The following is a 23,909-nucleotide window of genomic DNA, read 5'->3' on the forward strand; positions in this document are numbered from 1 at the left end:
CATAAATTTAAACAGACGTCGGAAAGTTAGAAGGATCCGGCATCAGCCGTAGGATTTTTGGCAAAACAGCGATATCAAATAAGAAGGGGGAGAAATAAAAACATTATCAGCTGTGAAACAATATCGCCATAATATCCAGTGGGAACTGGTTTCGTGATACCTATAGTTATATCACGTTGCTTGTATCATGATAAAACTCCGTAGCCTGAAAAAGGCATAATAAGAGATATAGAGTATCTTAAACGGTTGATTATCAGAGTATTATGATGCTGACTTTCCAGTCCAGATTAAGGAAAATGATTATGGGTCTTACTTGATCACATATAGCTGGGCCCAGATAGCCGTAGCGGTAAACGCGCAGCTATTCAGCATGACCATGCTGAGGGTCGTGGGTTCGAATCCCGCTGGTCGTGGATCTTTTCGTGAAGAAAATTTTCTCGATTCCCTATAACTCTTCTTCGGAAAAAGTGTATCAATCTTCTTTTTATCCTTAACTGAGAGTTTTTTCTGCCACATGTATAATTTCTAAATGGTTACCTGAGTCGTTTCATGATCCGATTTTCTTATCTTCCCCAGGGTCATGGAACAGGACCGGCACTCGGTGGCCGCCGAGATCCACCCGGACGAGCACCTGCCGTTCGATGAGCACGACTTTGTGGCCCACTTCCAGCGGGTTTCCATTTCCGGCGAGGACACCAGCGGCGTTCCCCTGGACGATCTGGAACGGGCCTCGGCGCTGCTGGTCAAGGCGCTGGAACTGCGCGAGAAGTACATGCGCAACTCGTACCAAAGCTTCCCGCAGACTACGGGCCGGTTCCTGAAGTCGACCCGCCCGGAGAGGTACGCCCACCAGGAGAAGAAATCGATTGCAGGTAGGTGGGTCGTGGTAGAGAGGGAAAGGGGGTTCGAGATGTTGAAATCAGAAATTGACGATCTGTGGGTTTTCTGTGAAAATTTGGGCTTATTTCTAACGGTTTTTGTTTTTTACTTTCACGTCTCGATAATTTTGGTTTTTGAAATCCTCGATTATATTTGACCGAAATGGCTGGTGTTTTGTAATGCTTTTTACGGTTAGTTTTTACAATTGTTGTGTGCATTTTGTTTTCGTTTACGTTTTTCTATATCTATTTTGTATTTCTCGCGTAGTAACAATTTTATTCTTAATTCTGTTTCGTGCAAGCAGCTCATCAAAACTGTGATAATTACTTATTGTTTCCTAATCACATATGACATTTTTCAATCATGATCTTATTTGTTTTCTGACAGTTGTTCAGGAAGAGTTATCTAAGAGTTTATTTGAATCGTCCTCTAAAAACTTCTTCGGAGATTTCTAAACACGTTCACTCAGAGTTCGTTTTAGGTTGCTCTAGTAACCTACCTTTAAATTTCTTATCAAGTCTTCAATACATTTAATTTAGTCTTCAAACGGTTTACCCTTATCGATATTTTGGGATTTTTCAGTAGCCTAAAAATCAAAATAACCTATCAAGGAAAAATTTAATTATTTTATGACTTACAAATGTTTGGAAATTATTTATTTTGTAATATAATGATTTTTTTCCAGAATCAGACTGCCATAGTAAAAGAGCCTGCCTGGTGTTATTGAATATTTTACAGAACTTCGTTTTCATCAGTTACCTATGGAAAAAAAAGTTTTCTCAATAAAAAAAAAATAGTTTATTTAGAGTTTAGTTTTTTTTAAAGAATTAATCCAAGATATCTCCGAACAGATGTTTATCGCATTTAAATTTTGACACGAAGTTTCGATATCAATTTCTTTAAGCACTATTCTTATCAGATCGTCTGAAAGTTTTTTTTACATAATCCCTTGAGAAGATTCGTTTTCTTCTTCGTTAAGTTCCAACTCGGAATTTGCCTGCATTTCCGTTTAATGCTCTACAATTATTTTCGGATTCTTCACCTGAGTCTTGTCGAAACGATTTTTGATAAGATCTTCAATACGATCCTGATAAACTGTTTAGCAAATTTTTGTCGAGATCTTTGGTTGATTTGCGTTTAGACATCTAGAAGACCTCATCTTAGCTTCCAGAACTGATGCAAAGCTTCATTTTTATCCACTTTTTATTAGAAATTTTACAGCAAAGCTAGAAACTTTCATCTAATCAGGCTATCTGGGTGGTAATGGGGCTTAGGCTCTGTAGTTCTCACTCAATGGTCTATTACGGATGCACTTCTCGAGTGTGGTACAAAGAACCATTGATTGCCTTGGACTACAAGTCCAATGTACCCACCCGGAACTACCTCATGGTACTACTTCAGGGGGCTGAGGGCTTATTGACGCTTCTACGCCATTTCGTCACCTCTGGCTCATGCTGCGATTTATCTCTGCAACGTCACTTACATTTTTGGTCCGGCCACACGCCCGGGCCATGTGTGACGGATGATAGATGCTCATGTGCTTGTTGCTTCTCTGGACTCCACAGCGCTGCCCGTCATGCTTTTCTGGCAGACCGCTTGGATACCGAGGTCAATCTTGCGATTCCGGCTGAGGGGTTACTTCCGGTACACAAGCGCCCCGACGATCCAAAGCCGGAGGTACGTCGTTATCGTACCCAACGGTGAATCTAGCCTACTCCGATAGAGAGTTCCCCGACGGAGGAATATCTTCCGAAAGTAACGTTACGCGTTGTTGGTCGGTAGAGTGCCGAAGTCGGCCCAACGATTCCGGTTGAAGAATGGCTTCCGGTTCACTGGCGCTCCGACGACTCAAGCCGGTAATACGCTACGTATTACTCAGAATAATCCCCGACAGTGGATCTATCCACGTAAGATCTTCCGAAGCGATGATATCCGAGTAGATGTCGAGGTCGGCCCAGCGATTCCGGTGGAGAGAAACTTCCGGTTCACGGGCGCCTCGACGACCATTTCGGGGCTACTTTGCGATCTACTCAACCAGTCCTCGACGGTGGACTTAGTCTAATCCGAAGCTGGCCGGGCAGATGCGTCGGTCCTGCGATTCCAGCAGAGGTGCCCCGACGACCATTTGCCTGTGCTAATTCGTGGTCTACTCAACTATTCCCCAACGGCGGACCTAGTCTATCCCGACAGTTAACTCGATGCTGGTCAGTTTAGTGCCGAAGGAGGATCTAGTCTACTCCAATCGGTGCTCGACGCCCTCTGGTTCACTCGTCATTTTTGTTGCCAGGTACTCACGTGTTGACACGTTTTCTGCACGATGTTGTCGGGGTTTAGTACTCCATCGCTGCTTCCGCGCATTTCGTTCCGCACTTCCGCGAATCTTGGGCAGTCAAAAACTACATGTTGCGGTGTCTCCTCGATGATTGAGCAACCTGAGCAGTGTGGTGACACTCATGAGCTAACATCCATGACCTGATAGGAACTGTGTCAGGTAGAAGTTCACTTCTCCATGCTACCTATTCATCCACGCCGACAGGTTTGGGATGAGCCGGCGGGTCCATCTTCCTTTCTCCGCGGAGTCCCACTCGTGCTGCCACTTCGCCATAGATCCGAATCTGATCATCTACCGTACTTTTCTGACGTCTCTTCGTTGGTAGCACTCGATATCCTCCGCCTAAGTGATGCAAATGGGGATCACACCGGCTATAACGCATTCAGCATCTGACGACATCGCACTCGCATTCTCATTGTTGCACTCCATCTGCTGACCCGCCTTGCAGTTGCTGACTAGTAACACCTCAATCTTCTTTTTGGGTAGCCGCAGTGTCAAGACTCCATCATTACATCCCGTTTCAAAGAGTTGGACCGAGCATGGAATCTTGAGAGACGCCCGTTGTCACTTACATTGACTTCTGCTCTTCATTTGTTTCGTACACCAAGATTCTGCTCTGGAAGTTGCTCTTCAGGTTCTCGCACAGATAGTCAGGGTCCTGCATTCTGTGCAGTGCCGTGGCGATGGCTTCCCAGCAAGCGCTGTTGAATGCTTTTTTTTACATCTATTGTAACCACGGCGCATTATCGATCTCCTCTTAGTTTCTGCTTCGACGCTTTCTTTGTTTATTCCTCTGCCATCACACATGGTTTCCTGCACGTCGCCAATGATGGTCCTAAGCCCCAGGCGTGATCACCCTAAGAGCTTCCAAGTTCTCCTTACACTCCGTATTTTACTACTTTAAATAGAATCCTAAAATATTTAATGAAAACTTGTTTTGATTAAAAACACGAAAGAGCTTTGTTGTTGTTGTTGTTGTTGTTTAAGAGGGACTTTAACCAGAAGGTCATTCGTCCCTAACACGAAAGAGCATGTTACAGCAACTACTTCAGCATTTTTTTCCGTTCAAATAACGGCTATATCATATTTAAACTTTAATTTAAAAAATGGGACCATAAATGAACCTTAACACTTTTGATCGTGTTTGACGTTCGCTTAGTCGACAAAAACACCACAGAGCTTTTAGTTTTAACACAAGGATTGTTCCTATCTGATATTTCGGAAGGGACACGGAAAACAAAATACACCCAAAACTTGAATTTAAGCTAAGGGGTGTGACAAAATCTAGAAAAAAAAATTAAAAAAGTGTTTTTTGGACTTAAACAAACGAAAAGCTTAAAAAAAAAACTGAGTAAACATACACTCAGGCAAAAATATTATGAATATCCATTATTTTCCCTTATGTTTTTTTGCCACAAGAAATCGGTAAATATTTCATTGATTCACCTTATGAATTGATCTGAATTATGCCAATGGGGTGTCTTGCTTATTTCATAAAACAGCATTATGATAATTGAAATGATAATTTAAGAATTTCTTCTATTAGCAGTATACTGCCCATACTCGCATAACAGTCCCATAGTCTATGGGATTTCCTATATAAATGGGACTGTTATGCGAGTATGGGCAGTATAAACTACATTAGTTTTTATGACACTAATTATTATTCCACAGTTCGTTTTTTATACCTCGTGGACAATACATTTCATTCTGAATATTTACAGAATTTCCTATGTGTTCATCTACTTAATATTAGATAACTGATTTCCTAACGTGTGGAAATCGAATTTTCACCTACTTTGTAAGTATCGGTCAGCCAATCGGGAGCGTCTTAGAGACTCCCCGACTCAACTGCCTCAGGGTCGGCACGTTCACCTAAGTCTACCGCGGACAGGGAATCTTCGCACTAGTAATTTAGGAAAACCCAAGCACTTCACTAAAACCTCGAACTTTATTTTCCTCCACAGGCTGTATTTCTTCTACCATCTACTCCTCGCTATACACTTCTTTGCTACACTTTCTTACAGACTAATCTGACCTGTTAACTTTTGGGGCCTCTTATTCTTCCGGCTACCACCTGTCCACTCCTTCCTTTCGGCCTGGTATCGGCCGCCGGCGTTCTCCTACCACACCAGTGTCCTTCGGCCACGTCTGGCCACGCTATCCTCGGATTGGCTTGGGGAACTTCGGCTGCAGCCTTCTGGGACCCTCTTCGCCTCCTAGGCTACCGATATGTTGTCGGATCGGTCTTCGGCCAACGACGGTGCCGGAATCTACCCGGAATATGGCTCTAGGATGGCGTAGGGCGGTAATAGAAATTATGTGGTTTCTATACCAAAAAACGGCGGGGTCCTGGTGTCCACTCTCCGCTCACTACTTTCTCACAAAATCTTTCGTTTAACTTTCAATTGGGTTTATTCTACGACTGGCGTGAGGTGACAATTGTCGGTGTCGTATAGCGAGGTGACAATTCTCGACTCGAGTGAAGTGACTCTCCATTTGATTTACATGGCGAGTCACTTCACTCGAGTCGAGAATTGTCACCTCGCTATAAGACACCGACAATTGTCACCTCACGCAAGTCGTAGAATAAACCCAAATATCCAAACTAGCTTTTCGACTACTCTCTTCAGCTGTATCCGGGCAAGTGAACGACCAGTCATCTGCATTTTTCCCAAGAGGATTGACTAGGTCGCCGGTCATTACCCTTTTTCGTTCGGGATATCTACGATGGCCCCCATTTCGCCACCCCTCATGGCCGCCCATGCCCATGCACGCTATGCTACCAGACATCTGGTGGTGGGTTTTGGGAGCTCGGTGGGTGGTAGCCTGAATGGTTACGGTCAGCTGACATATGCTTGCCCTAGCTGTATGCCTAGTGCTACTGGGAAAAAAACTACACAACTACTACGAATATTTCCTGTCGGTTTAACGTACAAACAAAATACAAAATCACCTTAACACTATCAATTGGCAAATCAAACACTTACAACTTTGTCGTGTTGCTACTCGATTTACAACAATATGTAGTAAAGTACTGATGCATATTGAGCTGCGACGCGACGAAGGATAAAAATTCAATTTTTACACGTTTTACAGCCATTTTCATTTTAAAACAGATAATAATGAAATATGCAATACATCAGAATCCTCATTCTCCTTTTATTAAACTAATTTTTCTTTTTCTATTTTTTTTTACAATTTCCACCTTTGTTCATTGTCGTAGTTCCTTCCCCCGTAACTATTATCTTTGAACAAATTGATGGTGCTTCTGTACATAAATCCGCAATCAGCGTCTAATACAATGCTTCCAATTGCAATTTTTCATAATAACAACCTTATGAGTTTTTCACACTAGTCACAGCTATGTGAATCATAAGGTGACCTAATGAAATTGATACACGTTAATGAGGTCTATCATTCTTCACAATTATGCTTTTCATCGAACTAATATGAAATCCATAATAGCCTTATGAAAGATGGTATCATTGAGGAAATGACTAATGACGGCAATGGAAATCATAAGGCGCGCAATTAAATTTGTAAATGTTCATTATAATTAACTATTTTCTCAATTATGATTACCATTTTAACGATATGAAATCCATATTAGCCTTCTGAAATAGGTTTTTATAGATTTTTCAATGCTTCATAAGGGAAAATTTATGGAATTCGTTAATTATTTTGCCTGAGTGTATGTTTTTGGCCTAAACTCAAGCGTTTGGCACTGAAATTGTAACAGGGCTTTGAGACCATATTAATATTGCAGGGAAATTTAAAAATTTGGATTACCTCGCGGAAATAACGCGCAGCGAGCAATCTTCGCATAGAGCAAATGGACCAATGCACGAGTTTACTAACCTGACATTTGAGCGGTGCCAAATTCACTTGTTTCTAACGTGATTCAATTGACATCACAGATTCACAACATACCGATACGTTAGCTGGAAGGTTTTAAAAGTTTGCCGCAGTACATGGGATTGGAGTTAGTTGATTCCTTTTGGTAAATAGCGAAACGTCTGGAATACACATCATTTTCATGTATGTGAATGTTGGGGTGAATCCATAGTAATTTTTGCCATAAAACTCCATGTTAGAAGAAATTAATTGTAAAACAATATGCTACGGATTCCTTTCTTAGATTTCTCAAATGCTAAAGATCGCAACGTGTTCGATTCCCATCTATGTGTCTCACATGTAGGGATCGCTTTGTCAATGTTTCAATCCGTTTTTGAAGTTTTTTCGACGAGGTTTCATGCGAAATCCGTCGAACCGATCAAATCAATCGTAACAGCTCATTCAGCATAAACAAAAATATTAAATTTTGTAAGCATCGGTGGCTATGATTATTCTGATGGTAAATTTAGCGATGAGTAACTCTGGATTTTCTTGGAATCAAAATTTTTCTTGCAACGCGTAATACCAATCATCAGCAAAGATCCATGGATTTTGCTCTGGAAGTAGCTCTACAGGACCTTGCACAGATAGTCGGGGCCTGTATTCTGTGCACTGCTGTGGCGATGGCATCCCAACAGGCACTTTTCACATCTATTGTAATCACGGCGCAGTATCGATCTCCTCTTCGTTTCTGCTTCGACGCTTTTTTTTGGGTGCTGCCATAGTGAACGCGTCTTGCGATGCGTGCGCGTGTGCGAGCCCGCAAAGCAGAATATCAACAACAGGAAATCCTTTGATCGCATCGCGTTCGCGGACGCGGACGCGTTACTATGGCCGCACCGTTTCTCTGTTGCGCGTATCCGCCATCACACATGGTTTTCCTGCAATCCTAAGAGCTTCCCGGTTCTTCTCGAGCACAGTCCGCATGTCATTTCAGTAGAAGACTTACACTCCGTATTTTACGACATAATACCAGCCGTCAGCATAGATCCATGGTAGTCGAACTCATCGATCACAACTTCATCTATTATGACGACTTTTGCTGCCTCACGATTTAGGCGGTTGTAGACGTCCACCACCTTTTCGAATGTTCGGCCGACAATGTCAAAAACATCCGCGAAGCAAATAAGTTGACTGCATCTGTTGAAAGCTTTTCTTCAGTTTTTGAAACTGCTTCTTTGCATAACATGTTATGGAGCGGGATTTAAACGAACTGGAGTGTGACAGGGTGACAGTCGACGGAAGATGATCTAGAATAAGACTTTGTAGGAGTTGGGGATGAAACGCTGAATCTTGTTAGCACCAGCTACAAGCTGAAATGTATGTATTCATTTTTGAATGAAATACAATCAATGATGGGCTCAACTCACAATTTCAGTCCTTATATACCAATTCAAGCAATGATCCCCGGCAATGATGATATCTTCGATTGAGTTATTTTTTAGGCTACGAATAAACAGTTGATATAGTGATAATGGTAATTTAAGTAATAACTGATGCATACTTCTTACCCACGAAACGATTCTCATAATATCTATCGATGCATCGATAGCTTTAGGTACCTTTTATCATATCGCTCCCTGACGTTCCTATTGTCATTATCCCATTCTGTCAAGAGTTCGCTCATTGGGCTTTCGCTCTGGCGAGGTTGCCAGTTTCGCAACGTCCTCCCCCTGGTGGAACCCACGATATCTCTGGTTCCAACATTCCTGTTCCTGTCAAGTGTATTTCCTCTTCCCCGCTTCGGGTATCGTTCATGTTCACTCCCCCCATAGCAAGATACGCTGCACGCATCAGCGACGACTTCTTCCATATAGGGGAACTTACGTATTGTCGGCAGCCTAAGCAGCTGAACTTTTAAAAAGGCAATTTTACGCAACAATGGAGCACAACAATTAGCAGGAGACACCTGAACTACACTTGAGCTCTCTTCGTTTATTGATTGTTATACTTAAAACACTATTTTGTTCTCTTAATCTTCTATTTTTCCTCACCAAAGTCACGAGGCACTTGTTCTTTTATCGGCAATGCAATTACTATTGTCGGCAACAAAAATGTTCACTTCGGCAATCTAAAACTGCGCAAAAACTAGTTTATGTATTGGTAACATTTCGTATTTGTTGACAATTCCTGAAATTAAACGTTACTCATTATGTTCTACTCGTTGAAAGGGCCAATGCAGAAAAATACAGACTACACTGAGAAAATAATTGCAGTTAGAAATAAAATAGCGGAGATTCAAATTGAAAACACAACGCCACTAAATTTATGCAGACTAAGGCGCCGTCCACATATTACGTAACGCTCTAGGGGGAGGGGGAGTAGGCTCAAACGTTGCGGCTCAAACACATTTTTTTTTTTTCATGCAAAGACCGTTGCGGAGGGGGAATAGACCAATCCAGTTGCCTGCGTAGTAGTGCAATGTTGACTAAATTTTCTTTGTTTGCTGTGAGAACTGTCACAACATTGCTTTTGTTTGCTGTGAGAATCCAAATATAAACAGAATTGCTGCAAAACAACCACTTCCTTGTTGGCCTGCTGTTGACCGAAAGCTCAATAACGTCAAACAAACATCGATACATTTTCATTCTGAGGAAATCGACTTGTGTAAGATTGATTGTGCGTTGGTGTTCGTGGCAGTTTGCTTGGGGACCTCTATGGTCGAAAATTGTACATTTTAACGTTATATCATAAATGGACACTGCCTAATTTCATTTTCATTTATTTCATCGAATAAATTTTGTATTCAATCTCACTATGGCAGCATTTCGGCTTAATTGCCATGTCAAGGTAATAAACTTGCAGCAGGTGCGAATCCAACCTAGAAGTTGTAGCGTGACGTCATGGTTAATTGATTCTTAATATTGTGCTCTGCAAGAAAAATCCACGGAACGCGATTATCGGATTACTTGAATTTCAGAGTTGCGTTTGAATGAGTTACATGCATGCTCCTATTTGCTACTCGCACATGCGCTACAGTCTATTTAGGGTGCGGCTTATTTTTCCAAAGTTCTCAAAACCAAAAATTCGTGTACTCTTCTGAATTCTAATCATATTAGTAGAGAAACCTCGAAGTTTGAGCCAAAAATATTAAAATTTAGAGGTGCAAGCGTCTTGGAGGTGAATTTTCAAGTTATAAAAAATGGCCTTCAGTGAAGTCACCATAACTTCGGTAATTTCAGCACCATTACCTTAATTTTTTTTTTTTTTTTTTTTGAAAACTTTGTAGAGCATCAAATTTGTGTAAAATCAAAACTAGTTTCCATAAAAAGTAGTTTACTCCAATTTTACTGAAAAAATATCTTTGTTTGACCATAATTTCATGAATACTCAACCGATTCCAAATCTTTTTGCATGGTTTTGAAGCTTATTTAATTGTGTTCAAACTTTGCATACACCGCATTTTACTGTTTTGTCCAAGATATTCAAAATTTTAATTTTTATCAGTTAAACAATATTCTTAAAGCTGAAACTGGTTTTCCTTATTTGTTAAACCTTTGAAAAGGACTTGGCAACATTTTTTAAATAATTTTGAAACAATGATATATTTGCACATGTTAAAAAAATACACTATTCAACTTGTAATTCAAACAAAATGCTTTAGAAACATAAGTTTTATATGAAACATGTAATATTCGGCAAAAAAACCTAAAAATAATCCAAAGAAATTCGATTTTTTCTTTAAAAAATCATGTTTTTGGGTAGTTTTTGTTACAAAACTAAGCAAGGTCCTTGGTTCGATTCCAGGTTGCCGCGAAAACTAGTTTTGTTTTCAGATTTCGGTTCCATGACGTAAATTTATGAATTTCAATCCAATTTCTTGTGGCAAATTTTCATATGGGGTTCCTATGTTTATCGATAGTTCGTTTTCCTGAGTGTAGTTTGTTTGGCCCAATATCACCTTCTCGAAGGGGTGAGTTTGGGCCAGTTTTCAAATGATTCCTATTTCAAGGAAAATAATCAGATTTCAATTATTTGATCAGCTTTTGCAACGTATTCTCATATTTAACCGAACATATCAAGTTAAATTGCGAAAGTTATTTAAAAATAAATGAGAACTTACGCATTTTTGGCCAAATCTCACCCCCAACGGTGGTACTTGCATAGTTGTTTTCATTTTTTTTTAATGTCAAGAATTTCACCGTGAATTGAACTATTCATTGACAAGCTTGATGGCTCGATATGGTTTTGGTATGTAAAGGTTGCTGCTCTTGAACGCTCTTTCACCAAGTTATTACCGAGAGAATGAATGGTATTACAGTCCAACCTCTTTTCACGACCGTTTTTTTACCGACGGTTCGTTTTACGACCACTTTTTAACGACCGAAATTCAGATTAACGACCGTTTTTATAAATGACAAATATCTTACAAAGTATTCAAAATAGATGATCATGATGTTCAGCAAAATTGTTCAGTAGTTCAAGGGCTAGCACCACCATCACTGAATTGCGGAATTCTACCACTGAAGCATGAGCATGAAACATTTGTTTTGCGGTTATCTTAGGATCCTGGCCACTTAGAAATATGGCGCCTTCTGCAAAGTTGTTCAGTAGCTCAAGGACTATCATTATAAAAGCTATGAGATTCAAAACTTTGCCACCAGGCGGCACAAGTGAGCATGAAACTTTTGTTTTGCGGATATATCAGGATCCTGACTACCTATAAAGATGGCGTCTTCGATAAACTTGCTGAGAAGCTCAACTTTGCCCAAGACGCCATGTCTATGTAGTCAGGATCCCGCAAAACAAAAGTTTCATGCTCACTAGCGCCGGCAGGATGCAAAATTTTAAATCGTATAGCTTTTATAATGATAGCGCTTGAGCTTCTGAACAACTTCGCCGAAGGCGTTATTTTTCTAAGTGGTCAGGATCCTGAGATATCCGCAAAACACAAATTCTACGCTCACTAGCGCCGCCTGGTGTTCGAATCTCTTGGCCAGAATAATGATAGTCCTTGAGCTACTGAATAACTTTGCCGAAGACGCCATCTTTCTAAGTGGTCAGGATCCTGAAATATCCGCAAAACAAAAATTCTACGCTCACTAGCGCCGCCTGGTGGCCAAATCTCGAATCTCTTGGCCAGAATAATGATAGTCCTTGAGCTCTTGAACAACTTTGCCGAAGACGCCATCTTTCTAAGTGGTCAGGATCCTGAGCTATCCGCAAAACAAAAGTTGCATGCACACTTGTACTGCCGGTGACGCAATTTCACTTAAGCAGTGTTGCCAGCTACGACAAAATTTTGAACCCTTCATGAAAAACTGGATTACAGTTGAAGAGTATTACTATGTTGCTAAGCATTCTATTTTTCTGTTCCGCTCAAGTTTTATGGTTTTGATCTTTTCCTTATTCTTCTTGAACAGTGCTGCCAGCCACATGAACATTTGTGATTCGGCCGACTGTATAGCACGCAACACTTCCTTCAACTTTGATCAACATTCGGTACCGTCATCATTGATTTTTTTTTTTTTTTTTGTATTTGCATATCACACCCCCATAAAATTGGCTCTTTTGATAACAATCGAGCAGTGTTGCCATCTATTACCAAAATATGAAAACTTGAACGGCCATTTTGGAAAGTTCTCAACCCATGCTTCAACTTTGCCGAATATCCCGAATCAGTATTTCCGCATAGAGACGTTGCATTTTTCAAAAACATTATTATTACCCAGATTTTTTTAACGACCCCCCGATAACAGTCGTAAAAAGATGTTGAGGTGTATTAAAAAAATCCGATTGCGATGTCCCAGGATTTAATTTTTTTGTTTGTTTTTAATATCATTCTCCGAATATGGTTCGATCAGCTAATTCGGATCAAAATCCAAACCTTGCCGGTAATTTTTAAGGTTCATATTCTTCTCAGTGTATGAGAAAATCAGAATAGACCCTTTTCAAATCTACTCACTTTTGTTTTTACACAATCTCATCATCCACTGATTGCCTGTAGAACAACAGGAGTGTTGCCAAAATAGTTAACCTATTAAAAGACGTATATTTTATATGTTTCTCAGTATTTTGAAGTTTATGCGCTACAATCTTCAAATAAGGAAGGCATTGAAAGACTCAATTATTACCCATGCATGCTTTGTTGCATAATTCCAATAAATTAATTAGATGTGTTCGATCTTTTCTGTGAATTTAAATCGTGAATAATAATTACACCGCAATTGAATATGGTTTTCTGGCAACCTGGTGCAGTAATAGAAAGTGATTGCCGAGGAAAACAAAGTTCATTAATTTTTACTTGTGATTTGAAGCATAAAAATTAAGTATTTTCGAGTGCTTTATAGACCAATCAAAAGTTTAATTGTGCATAAGTGATCGGTGCGTAGATTTTGTGAAAAAAATGGCATTGGAGCGGAGAATTGGACCTTTCGAAGTGGTGAGTTTTTCCTAAGCTGTTCTTGTGTTGTTCTGTTCGGCAGCTCACGAATGACGATGATTTCGTAAGCATTTATTTCATTTAATAATAAAACCCATGTTATATAATATTTTCGTCAAGAATGTGATTTATATGGAAGATTATAGTTCAAGGAACATGTTGAGTACATTGAAGGTAACCCTTGTTCCGTAGATAAATTCTAACAAGGACGATAAGTTAGTGTTGCCGAAAATACCCTCAGGGTGCCGAAGCCATCATTTACCCTACTCGCCGAACGTTTGAAGGTTTATCAGATGCCGATTCTTCCGGTACGATGCCCATCGCATTTTCTACTCTGTCGGCAGCTTTTCGACCAAATCTTTCAGTAGGGTTGGGTTGCCCAGATGATCCAATAGATTGGCAGCGGTAATATGGTCACAGAGTATGATTTTTTGTTCCATACTCGATTATGGTGTCGAACTTATCAGCCTTGGGACTCGGCGTACTTCTGACTGGCTCGATCAGCAGTTCAGATCGTTCATAGCGCATGCGAAGTCCTTCACTCACGTGGGGTACAGAAGCAGGGAGAATTAGACGACTTGGCGTAGCTTTCCGGGCTGCACCTTTCAAACAACGCTGCAACCGAATCATGTTCTCGCCATCACTGTATCCACAGGCAAGATTTGTCGAGCAGCAAGTTGTTGAGGTGTGGTACCGAGTGCTACAGGAAACATGGGAGCTTCTGACTGCCTCCGAATTTCATCTGGAAAATGAACATTTTCGACAGGAAGTTCTTAACCTTTCAGTCGTCGCATGATTTTCCACCGTAAAAACCACCACGCTGATGCTGTGTACGATGAGCGAGGTTTTTTCAACACTGTTGTACAAAAAAAAAACAGCGCGACTACTGAAGTGTTAATTATGGAGTACAGCGGGGATTCGCTGGTTGGAACACGACTGCCTTCCATCTAGCGAATCCGATGCTCCACACTAACGCATCTGCAGCGCAAATCGTCACGAAACGCACATATACATACACATTTGTTCTATATATGGAGACTGCAATGCGACGGTACTCAGACGTCAAAGTCAGTTTGACATTTTCTGTTGACATTCGAGTGCTTTTTAGTTGGAATATTTTCCAACCAGCGAACATCCAACCATCGAGTCATTCCATGTAGCGGACCCCCAACTGTAGAGCGGCTCGTCGTAACTCCTCTACGTCTTCGGCATTCGATGTCTGGTCTAACTGGTGCATTCCTTGGTCACTCTTCAATCTCTCGACGTACACTGGCATTTTTGCTGCTCGAGGTAGAGTGTTGGGTTTGGTTTGATCCTTCTCAGGACCCGTATCTCCAATCTCCCCACCGCCCGCGCCTTCCTGCTCTCCGTGGACGTTTGAGGCAACTTTTGTTTGCATTTCTCAAGTACAATGTTGAGGTTTTCCATTCAATCACGTACCTGCAGGTCGGATTTTCCTCTATTAATTTTGCTGCGGACGCATCGTCCGCTATTGACGCATCCAGAACCCCGAACTTCTTCCTGGTATATTCTGCTACGATTTCGAGTGCTGCCTTTTTCTTCTGAACGGCTTGCTCCTCTTCGAGCCGCTGTAAATGTATTTGCAACCTAACTCGCCGACTAGCACTGGTAGATGCTGAGCCCAAGCTTTCAACGTGGCTGGTGGTTTTATCATTGTAATCTCGGGTTGATCGATCTTCAAGTCGATTCCCACTGGGTTTTCGCTCTGGCGAGGTTGCCAGTTTCGCAACAGTAGGTCTCATTTATAATGGTGATCATTTGGAAGTTCCAAAACCCCAATTTGTCGCCTTTATTCTATAAGGAGCGTTTGTTCCTCTAGTAGCTGTTATGTTTTACACATTGAACCTATCAACCGGTGTAGATAAATGGCAAAGTTTTCCTGGCTCATCTTGATGAGTTCAGCTATCGGCATACCAGCTGATTTATTGTTCTTGAGCTGTCGAATGGCATCCTTAACCTCCTTTGAAGTGGGGAAGTTCGCCCTCAGCACCATTCAGGTGGTCATTGGAATGTAGCTTCCACCTTTCGATTTCGTGAAAATGCTTGCAGAACGTTGCTTTTTGGGCTTATTCTACGAGTTGCATGAGATACGATTTCTCGTGCTTGTATAGTGAGGTGACAATAGTCGATTCGAATGAGGAGATACCCCATTTGCTTTTGCACAGTCACTTCATTCGAGTCGAATATTGTCACCTCGTTATACACTGAGGCAAAAAAAACTTAATAATTTCTTAAGGAATAATTATGATCTGGCGCCACAACGATTATTGTTGAAATTCTCAAGTTTTACTTATGATTTTGGTGAAGAATTTTAATGCTAAATTTCATAAGTCAACCAATGAAAATCTGTAACCAATTTAATGAAAATTGCATAATTTAATTTATCAATTATTAATAATGTTTGCCTATAATTTTAGGCGTGCTCAAAAAATGACATGTTTTGATAACATGTGACCTACTCTCTACTAACTTGTACCCAACATCGATAGCGGGGCAGTTGCTCTAGCGATCGCTAGAAAAAATATTTCGTGAGATGGCTTTTAAATAGTTTAAAGCTCTCACTTATGAAACGTATGATCCCATTTTCGAAATGGTTAAGCGTCCAATGGAACCATAATGTGGTTGATTCACAAGTCATGATTTATGGAAAATCTAAGTATTTTTGCCTCAGTGTAGCAGACCGAGAACTCTAATCTCATGCCAGTCCACTATTGGGCAGGGACGCAATCTGGCGGGACAAAATTAATAACTCGGTAACGAAACGTTCCCGGTATTTGGTGTCTTCGGCAAAGTTTTTTGTAACAACGAGGACCATCTACTGACATAAACGGATAGTTCGTTAATCGTCCGCATAGGTGGCGCCACAATCTAACTTTTTACTTTGACGTTCTAGAGACTTGTCATGTTCGGCAAAGTTGTTCATTTTGATAAAATAAACAACTCACTCCAAGACGTCAAAATTCCACAGCCTACTGTTTTCGAGTTATTGGCAACATTAGAGAAAATTAGTGAAAAACGATTTTTTCACCGAATTTGACATTTTTTCTAAGAACCATGTCATATAATATTTTTTGCTGATAAATATATAACAAACGCAAGCTTTGATGGAAAAATTTCAATGATACGACGCATAAAACTTGAGAAATCATGAAAAAACTTGAAAAATAGAGCAATTTTTGAACCTTAATATCTCAACAAGCGCAAAAAATCGCAAGCTCAAATTTTCAGGCAACATAGAGCAATATTTGATGGAACGGATTGCAAAATTCCAGAGAGGTATAGAGTAAAGTGGGGCAAAAGTTCGAGTGGGGTAAGAGTTTCTTTTTAAGATTTCTAGCTCAATTCAAAACAAATCTTATAAATGTCATGGTGGTCCGAATGCTATTCAAGTAAGAGACTTTCACTCCAAATATCATAAAAATCTATTGAGATTTGGAAAAGTTATGGCTATTTGTTGTTTTTCGACGTGAATATTGTAATGTTTGGTCAAACTTTCGTTGCATGGAACTAATTGAAGATAAAATCATTTTCAATATTTTATGTAAGGGCGTTTCTAGGCCTATCATTAGGTTGCTTTGAGGTGTATTAGTTTTTGCATAAATGCTTGAAAACAATTGTTGGCCCATAGTGGGGCAAAAGTTCGACCCATGTATAAAATCACGGAAAAATTTGCAAATTGCCTAAAATCCACATATTATCTTCAAATTTAGTTGAATTTGTCTGATCGTGTGAAAATTGTCACCAAAATTTTACATTTCCACTATGTTTTGCGAAAAACTGCTATTTTTGAGTATATTACAATTGACTTGGTTTTGGGAAATTTTTTGATGAAAATTTAGTGTGTATTTTTCGTTAAACTTAAGTTTACGGCTGGTGTAAGGTATACCTGTCATAAAAGGATCGATATTTTGTGTTTTAGCCAGCGAACTTTTGCCCCACACTAGATTCGAACTCTTGCCCCACCGGTGGGGCAAAAGTTCGAATAAGACAATCAATTTTGAAACTGTTATAACTAAAAATGAGTAAATATTTTGACACAAGTTTGTTCAGCAAAATTATAGCCAATATGTTGAAGATTCACTGTATGGCATTTGTTTTGTTTTAACTGGTATTGTTTTCCTGGAAACTTTGATTATACCACTAAGGTCGAACTTTTGCCCCACTTTACTCTATTTTGGTGTTTTTGAGATTTTTTTTACGGTCCTTTCTATTACACGATTAATATTGTCATGGCAAATATTAGAGTGTATTTTAAAATTATCGGAAAAATATATTTTATTATGAAGGAGATGAACCAGCCGCGGGCTGAAAATCTCCCTAATAAAACTAATAATAGTAAAATTTTATTATTTCATGACATTATTATATCTACTCACAGTACAAGCTGGCGTTGGGTTTCATCTCGAATTCGTTGTCACAGTTTTGCGGTCCCGCCCATAGTGCACTCGTAGGATAAGAAAAAAAAAGACTGATGCCGAGAGTCAAGATATACAGGGAGAAGTGTGAGAGCATTTTCAAGCGATCGAAAGATGGAGGCAGCATTTTGATGAACAACTGAATGGTGCTGAGGGCGAGTTTAGAAGTTACACAATGGACTTTTTTTTAAAACTTACGCATTTTTTGAGAGTGACACAACTGTTCCATCACTTCGCATTCCGCTTCTTCCGAGCGGCGTTTTTTCCTCGCATTGATGTTGTTTCGTTGTCGAGCATACCAAGCATGATCTGTAAGAATCCCGCCTAAATTCTGAAAGTTTTCCATCTGGGATACTGAGAGTATCCAATCTTGGATTCTAAGAGATTCTCGTTTGGGGCTCTGAAATAATCTCGTCTAAGATTCAGAGAGAATCCCGTCTGGCATTCTGAGAGAATAACGTCTGAGATTCTGAGAGAATCTCTTCTGGGATTCTGTGTGAAGCCCGTTTGGGATTCTAAGAGAACACCGTCTCGGATTTTCAGAGTATTCCTTTCAGAGTTATATTAATAAACTATTAGTTGCTCAATAGTCGAATTAGAATTAAATGTATTCCATCTTGGACCTTTCAGAGAGAATCCCGCCTGGGATTCTGAGAGCATGTCGTCTACGTTTCTGAAAGAATTCGGACCGCGGTTTTGAGTTAAATCCGTGTTTCTGATTTCTGATATAAAGTAAAAAGTAAAGTGTTTCTAGTTTCTGATATCAAGTAGGAACTACGAAACCAACGAAATCTTCGAGAGTTCCAGTAACTTTATTAAGATCTCAATTCAACCAACGCAGTAGTTCTAGTAAGGTACCGCGGGGCAAGTGGGTAAATGGGGTAAGTGAAAACAATTGATATATTTTACTGAATATGTGAATTAACGTTTTAAACTCATGCGTAAACCTTTGAGGCCATTGAGAACAATACGATAGGTAATAGATTTCTGAGATTTTTCAGCCATTATTGCATAATAGAGCGAAAAATTGTTAACCTGTCAACTGTTACTCCGTAACAAGTTGGCGGCGTACAATCTTATTTTAATATTTTTAGTGGAAAAAAGTTGCGAAAAATAATTTCCTGTACCACTTCTTAGTTGTCCTCTGTGACAGTTTCAAACTGCAATAAAAAAAGTTTTAGAATTAATTTGACGTAGACCTAAAAATAACTGAATTTAAACACCGTCAATTTTCTTATCAGGTGGGGCAAGTGAAAAGTTTATCATTAGAGATTGAATTTGTGTTTTCTCTTTAAGTAGCCATAAGTAAACATGGTTTTCAATTATCATAGAAAAACATAACGTGCTGATAATTCAAGAAACACTATACTCAAGCGTTAAAAACTATTAGAAAACATGGAACTTCTCTAAAAGATGTTACCAAACATTACAATATTAATATGTCTACTTCGGGCAGCCAATTGAAAGGAGGACGTTGACTGAAATGTTGCAATATTAGAGAACACACGGAAATCTCGTGGAATGTCTATGTAAAGCTAGTTCAAAACATAAAAATGGGGTATAGGTCTATCCACATAAAAAAGATTCTAAATACGTTATTGAAGGATTCCGTTTGATTTCTCCCCAAGAGTTATCCGACGTTATATCCGACTTTCTCAAAAACAAATAACGAGCGGTGGAAATTCTACAGAGCAGAAATGCACTTGCTGTCCTATAATGTAAGAACTAACATTGGAAATGTTGCATTTATAATGTTGTCGAATCATTTCAACTAACATAACTGAAGAGAAGAAAATTAAAGTGAAAAGAATTACATTTTCTTTGTTTACATGTTACTTATGTTATTGTTCATTGGGAAGTCTTAACAAATGTTAAAGCTAATAGAAATCGTGAATATAACTGTTTGTTTTTGAATTTATTGTTCAAAACGGTAAACTTTTCACTTGCCCCACTTTTGGGGGAAAGTGAAAAGTAAAGAGACATTTTTCAAAAACATTTTCTGTATTTTTTTCTTCAATTTTTCATAAAAATCTATTTCAGCATGCTGCTTATATTTGGTGGGAGTCAAGCTAAAAAATATACACGACCTCATTTGTTTCAATTTAAAGTCTCTAGAATTTGAAGAATCTCAACTATGCGAATTCCATTACCCACTTGCCCCACGGTACCGTATTTCAATTTGAACCACAGCTGATGTGATGTTCTTCGATGTTTTGAGAGACCGATTCAGGTCAGCATTCTCTGTAATTTATGATTTTTCATACAGAGTCTTAAAGGGTCCTTTCGTAGAAACAATATAAACGGCTACGAATCAATTCAAGGGTCAGGTTTGATAAAGATAAATCTGAATAACCTATTGTTGTGTTTACGAGTACTCCCAGACCTGTCGTAATCTGACAAAGTGATGTAATTGGTATTGAGATTTTCAACACATTTTATAACATCATTGGGACAGAGACAACTTCTTAGTGTAGTGTTCTGTAAGAAATTTACCTTACCTTTTTTCGTAAGCGAATAAAGACACAGAGTCTCATGTATCACCTTTTGAACGCTCAATCCGTAGCCTTTCTACGGTCTTCAACATCATGTTGAAAACTATAGTAAATCTTCACCTTTCAATCAAATGATAAAGTAAATTAAACAGAAAATTATGTTATCAATTTTTTTGTATTGTCGTCCATGTTTTATGTTTGTATACTCATCACATCTTTGAGTAGAACTGTTTGCGAATAAGGCTCCCAGGACGCCTCGAGTTTATCTTCTTCGAAACACATACGTTCAGCAATTCTCTCTAATAAACTATTCCCTTCCCCGTCAAACCAAACGCAGACCATCCAGTGAACCCACCGCAGAGCACCCAGTCACCATGGTTGATCGAATTCCCTGAGGACTGCAACTACGACATCCGCTCGAATGCAGGCGTCTTTGAGGTGTTCTCCAGTTCCGAAGCCAAAGAACCGCTCCCGTACGAGTACACCAAGCTGCCGGAATTTGTGCAGGACATGCAGATGATGTGTTCTATGATTGCCGACGGACCGTTGAAGTCGTTCTGCTATCGTCGACTCAGCTACCTCTACTCCAAGTTTCAGCTGCACGTACTGTTGAACGAACTGCGCGAGTTGGCCTCGCAGAAGGCTGTCCCCCATAGGGACTTCTACAACATCCGCAAAGTAGACACTCACATCCACGCCGCCAGCTGCATGAACCAGAAGCATTTGCTGCGCTTCATCAAGAAAACGCTGAAAAACTACGCCGACGAGGTGGTCACGGTAACCAAGGGACAGCAGATGACCCTGTCGCAAGTGTTCCAATCGATGAATCTGACCACGTATGATCTGACGGTGGACATGCTGGACGTGCACGCCGATCGGAACACGTTCCACCGGTTCGACAAGTTCAACGCCAAGTACAATCCCATTGGAGAATCGCGACTTCGGGAGGTCTTCCTAAAGACGGACAACTACCTGAACGGAAAGTACTTTGCCAACATCATCAAAGAGGTGGCCAGTGACTTCGAGGAGAGCAAGTACCAGAACGCGGAGTTGCGTTTGTCGATCTACGGCAAGTCGCCGGACGAATGGCACAAACTTGCGAAATGGGCCATCGAGGGCAACGTGTACTCCGACAACATTCGCTGGTTGATCCAAATTCCTCGGCTCTAGTGAGTTGATAGTGGATTATTGTCAGAAGTTTCCTTTTTCTAACAAATCCTTTGCCTATTTCAGTGACATCTTCAAGACCAACAAGCTGATGAACTCGTTCCAGCAGATTTTGGAAAATGTGTTCAAACCGCTGTTCGACGCCACCAACAACCCGAGTCAGTATCCGGAGTTGCACAAGTTCTTGCAGTACGTGATCGGATTCGATTCGGTAGATGACGAGTCAAAACCGGAGAACCCGCTGTTTGACGGAGACGTTACGACGCCCGATCAGTGGACCGACGACGAGAACCCACCGTATGCCTACTACATCTACTACATGTATGCCAACATGACGGTGCTGAACCACTTCCGATCGGAACGCGGCATGAACACGTTCGTCCTGCGACCCCATTGTGGAGAAGCCGGGCCAGTTCAGCATTTGGTGTGTGGCTACTTGATGGCGGAAAACATCTCCCACGGGTTGCTGCTCCGGAAGGTACCGGTATTGCAGTATCTGTACTATCTCGCACAAATCGGTAAGTGATTCATGCTCAGCGATTTGTAAAAATTTGATTGCTCATACACTTTTACCGTTTTTCCAGGTATCGCCATGTCTCCACTATCAAACAACTCCCTCTTCTTGAACTATGACCGCAATCCATTCCCGGAATACCTGGCCCGCGGTTTGGTAGTGTCACTGTCCACGGATGACCCGCTGCAGTTCCACTACACCAAGGTAAGTCCCTTCCTCGAAAGCTACGGAACATCTTAACTCAACCTCTTCGAACTCCACAGGAACCACTCATGGAGGAGTACAGCATTGCGGCCCAGGTGTGGAAGCTCAGCTCGTGCGACATGTGCGAACTGGCCCGGAACAGCGTCCTGATGAGTGGCTTCCCGCACAAGATGAAGCAGCACTGGCTCGGGCCGAACTATACCCGCGAGGGAGTGGCCGGAAACGACATCACCCGGACGAACGTGCCGGACATTCGGGTTGCCTTCCGGTACGAGTCGCTGCTGGACGAGCTGTCCAACATCTTCAAGGTGAACAACGAACGGACGCTGGGATTGGCAGTTTCCAACTAGGAACATATGGCGGGACCCACAACGGTTTATTTTGTACGGACTAAAGTAGCAGCAAAGTGATGTGAAATCAATGGCACTGATTGTAACCTGAGATGTTGATTTTGTTTCTTTTTTTATGAAATTTACTATCGATAGGAATATTTATTAGTTCGAGAATTTATCGACTGTTGAATCTAAATTTACGGCGTGTGTCGACCGACCAAAGCCATTCTGAACCATAACTATACATATATTTATTCGTGTTTATAACAATGTATGACGTACGTACACTTACGAACAGTCCCATATGTAACCCTTATTGTGCATTGTGTCGAGACAAAATGCAATTGCAAAAAATGTAATTTGCATTAAGCTCTGTGGTAATCGTTTCAGTAGTGGATTGCATTCTGTATTTCTGCTAAGTCTCATCGAAGTAATAAACGTATCTGTTTTGAATTTACCACTTTGTCGCGTTATAATATTCCTATCCGAAATGCGCCCTATCAGTTCACAATTTTCATTTGTACTAGGAACGAGGAGTTACTAGGAGTGTCCGAGTGATGGAAATAATTACTCTCCTTGCCTTGTCTGCAATCCGAACACTTGATTTCGAACCATCCAGCGTAGCAGGTATCAGCCTAATTTGTTTTACCGGAAAACCATGATCAGACATTATCTGCCACAGCTCATTTCTTTTCATTGAATCGTACGCCGCCTTGAAATCAATAAACAGATGGTAAGTCTGCAAGCTATATTCCCGGAATTTATCTAGGATCATCTGGTCTGTTTTGAAGCGGCCCAGCTTGGTATTCGCTGACGAAGAACTTCTCTATCGGTCTCAGTTCGTTAAAAATAATGCGCGATAAACAGTGCGCATCGTACCTTCGTGCTGTGCGTACACGAATTCTCTCTGCTCTTGGAAGTTTTCTTAGAAACTATCTAAAGCAATTGGGCTGCAAAACGGTGAGTCGACAACAATGAAGGAGCGTTCAACACAGCTCTGGTCCTCACAAGTTCCTACCTCACGCTTCCACGGGTCAAACGATGACAAAGACCGCCAGCTAAGGGTTGCGTACTTAGCTGGTAGTGCAGCCTGGGCACTGTTGTCCTTCTGACATCAGCTAGATTGAGGAGGTACGTCTCGAGCGTCTGTTCACCAGGAGGTGCGGCTCAAACAGCGTCTGTTCTGGTATCCAGCGGCTGAGCAAGAAATGCTGAATCGCGCACAGCTAAATCCAAGGTGGTAGCCCCATCAGCGCGATCGTCCTAGTGTTAGT

General features: G+C 40.7%; 1 protein-coding gene across 7 annotated transcripts in view; it reads left to right on the plus strand.

Moving 5' to 3' along the window:
- LOC5579456 (AMP deaminase 2) overlaps positions 1 to 23,095 on the plus strand; it is a 94,065-nt gene extending 70,970 nt beyond the window's left edge. For 5 of the 7 annotated variants that reach the window (XM_021839467.1, XM_021839463.1, XM_021839464.1 and 2 more), the window contains 5 exons: positions 577 to 872; positions 20,756 to 21,587; positions 21,652 to 22,103; positions 22,170 to 22,303; positions 22,363 to 22,989. In XM_021839467.1, the coding sequence (XP_021695159.1) occupies positions 577 to 872; positions 20,756 to 21,587; positions 21,652 to 22,103; positions 22,170 to 22,303; positions 22,363 to 22,653 (2,005 nt within the window). In that variant the 3' untranslated portion in view covers positions 22,654 to 22,989. Of the gene's footprint in view, positions 1 to 576; positions 873 to 20,755; positions 21,588 to 21,651; positions 22,104 to 22,169; positions 22,304 to 22,362 lie in introns of all 7 variants that reach the window. The other 2 variants (XM_021839462.1, XM_021839461.1) reach the window with 2 other exon arrangements.
- The last annotated feature ends 814 nt before the right edge of the window (positions 23,096 to 23,909 follow it).

This window comes from Aedes aegypti, chromosome 1 (genome assembly GCF_002204515.2).
Source record: "Aedes aegypti strain LVP_AGWG chromosome 1, AaegL5.0 Primary Assembly, whole genome shotgun sequence".
In the NCBI taxonomy this organism is placed as follows: domain Eukaryota; kingdom Metazoa; phylum Arthropoda; class Insecta; order Diptera; family Culicidae; genus Aedes; species Aedes aegypti.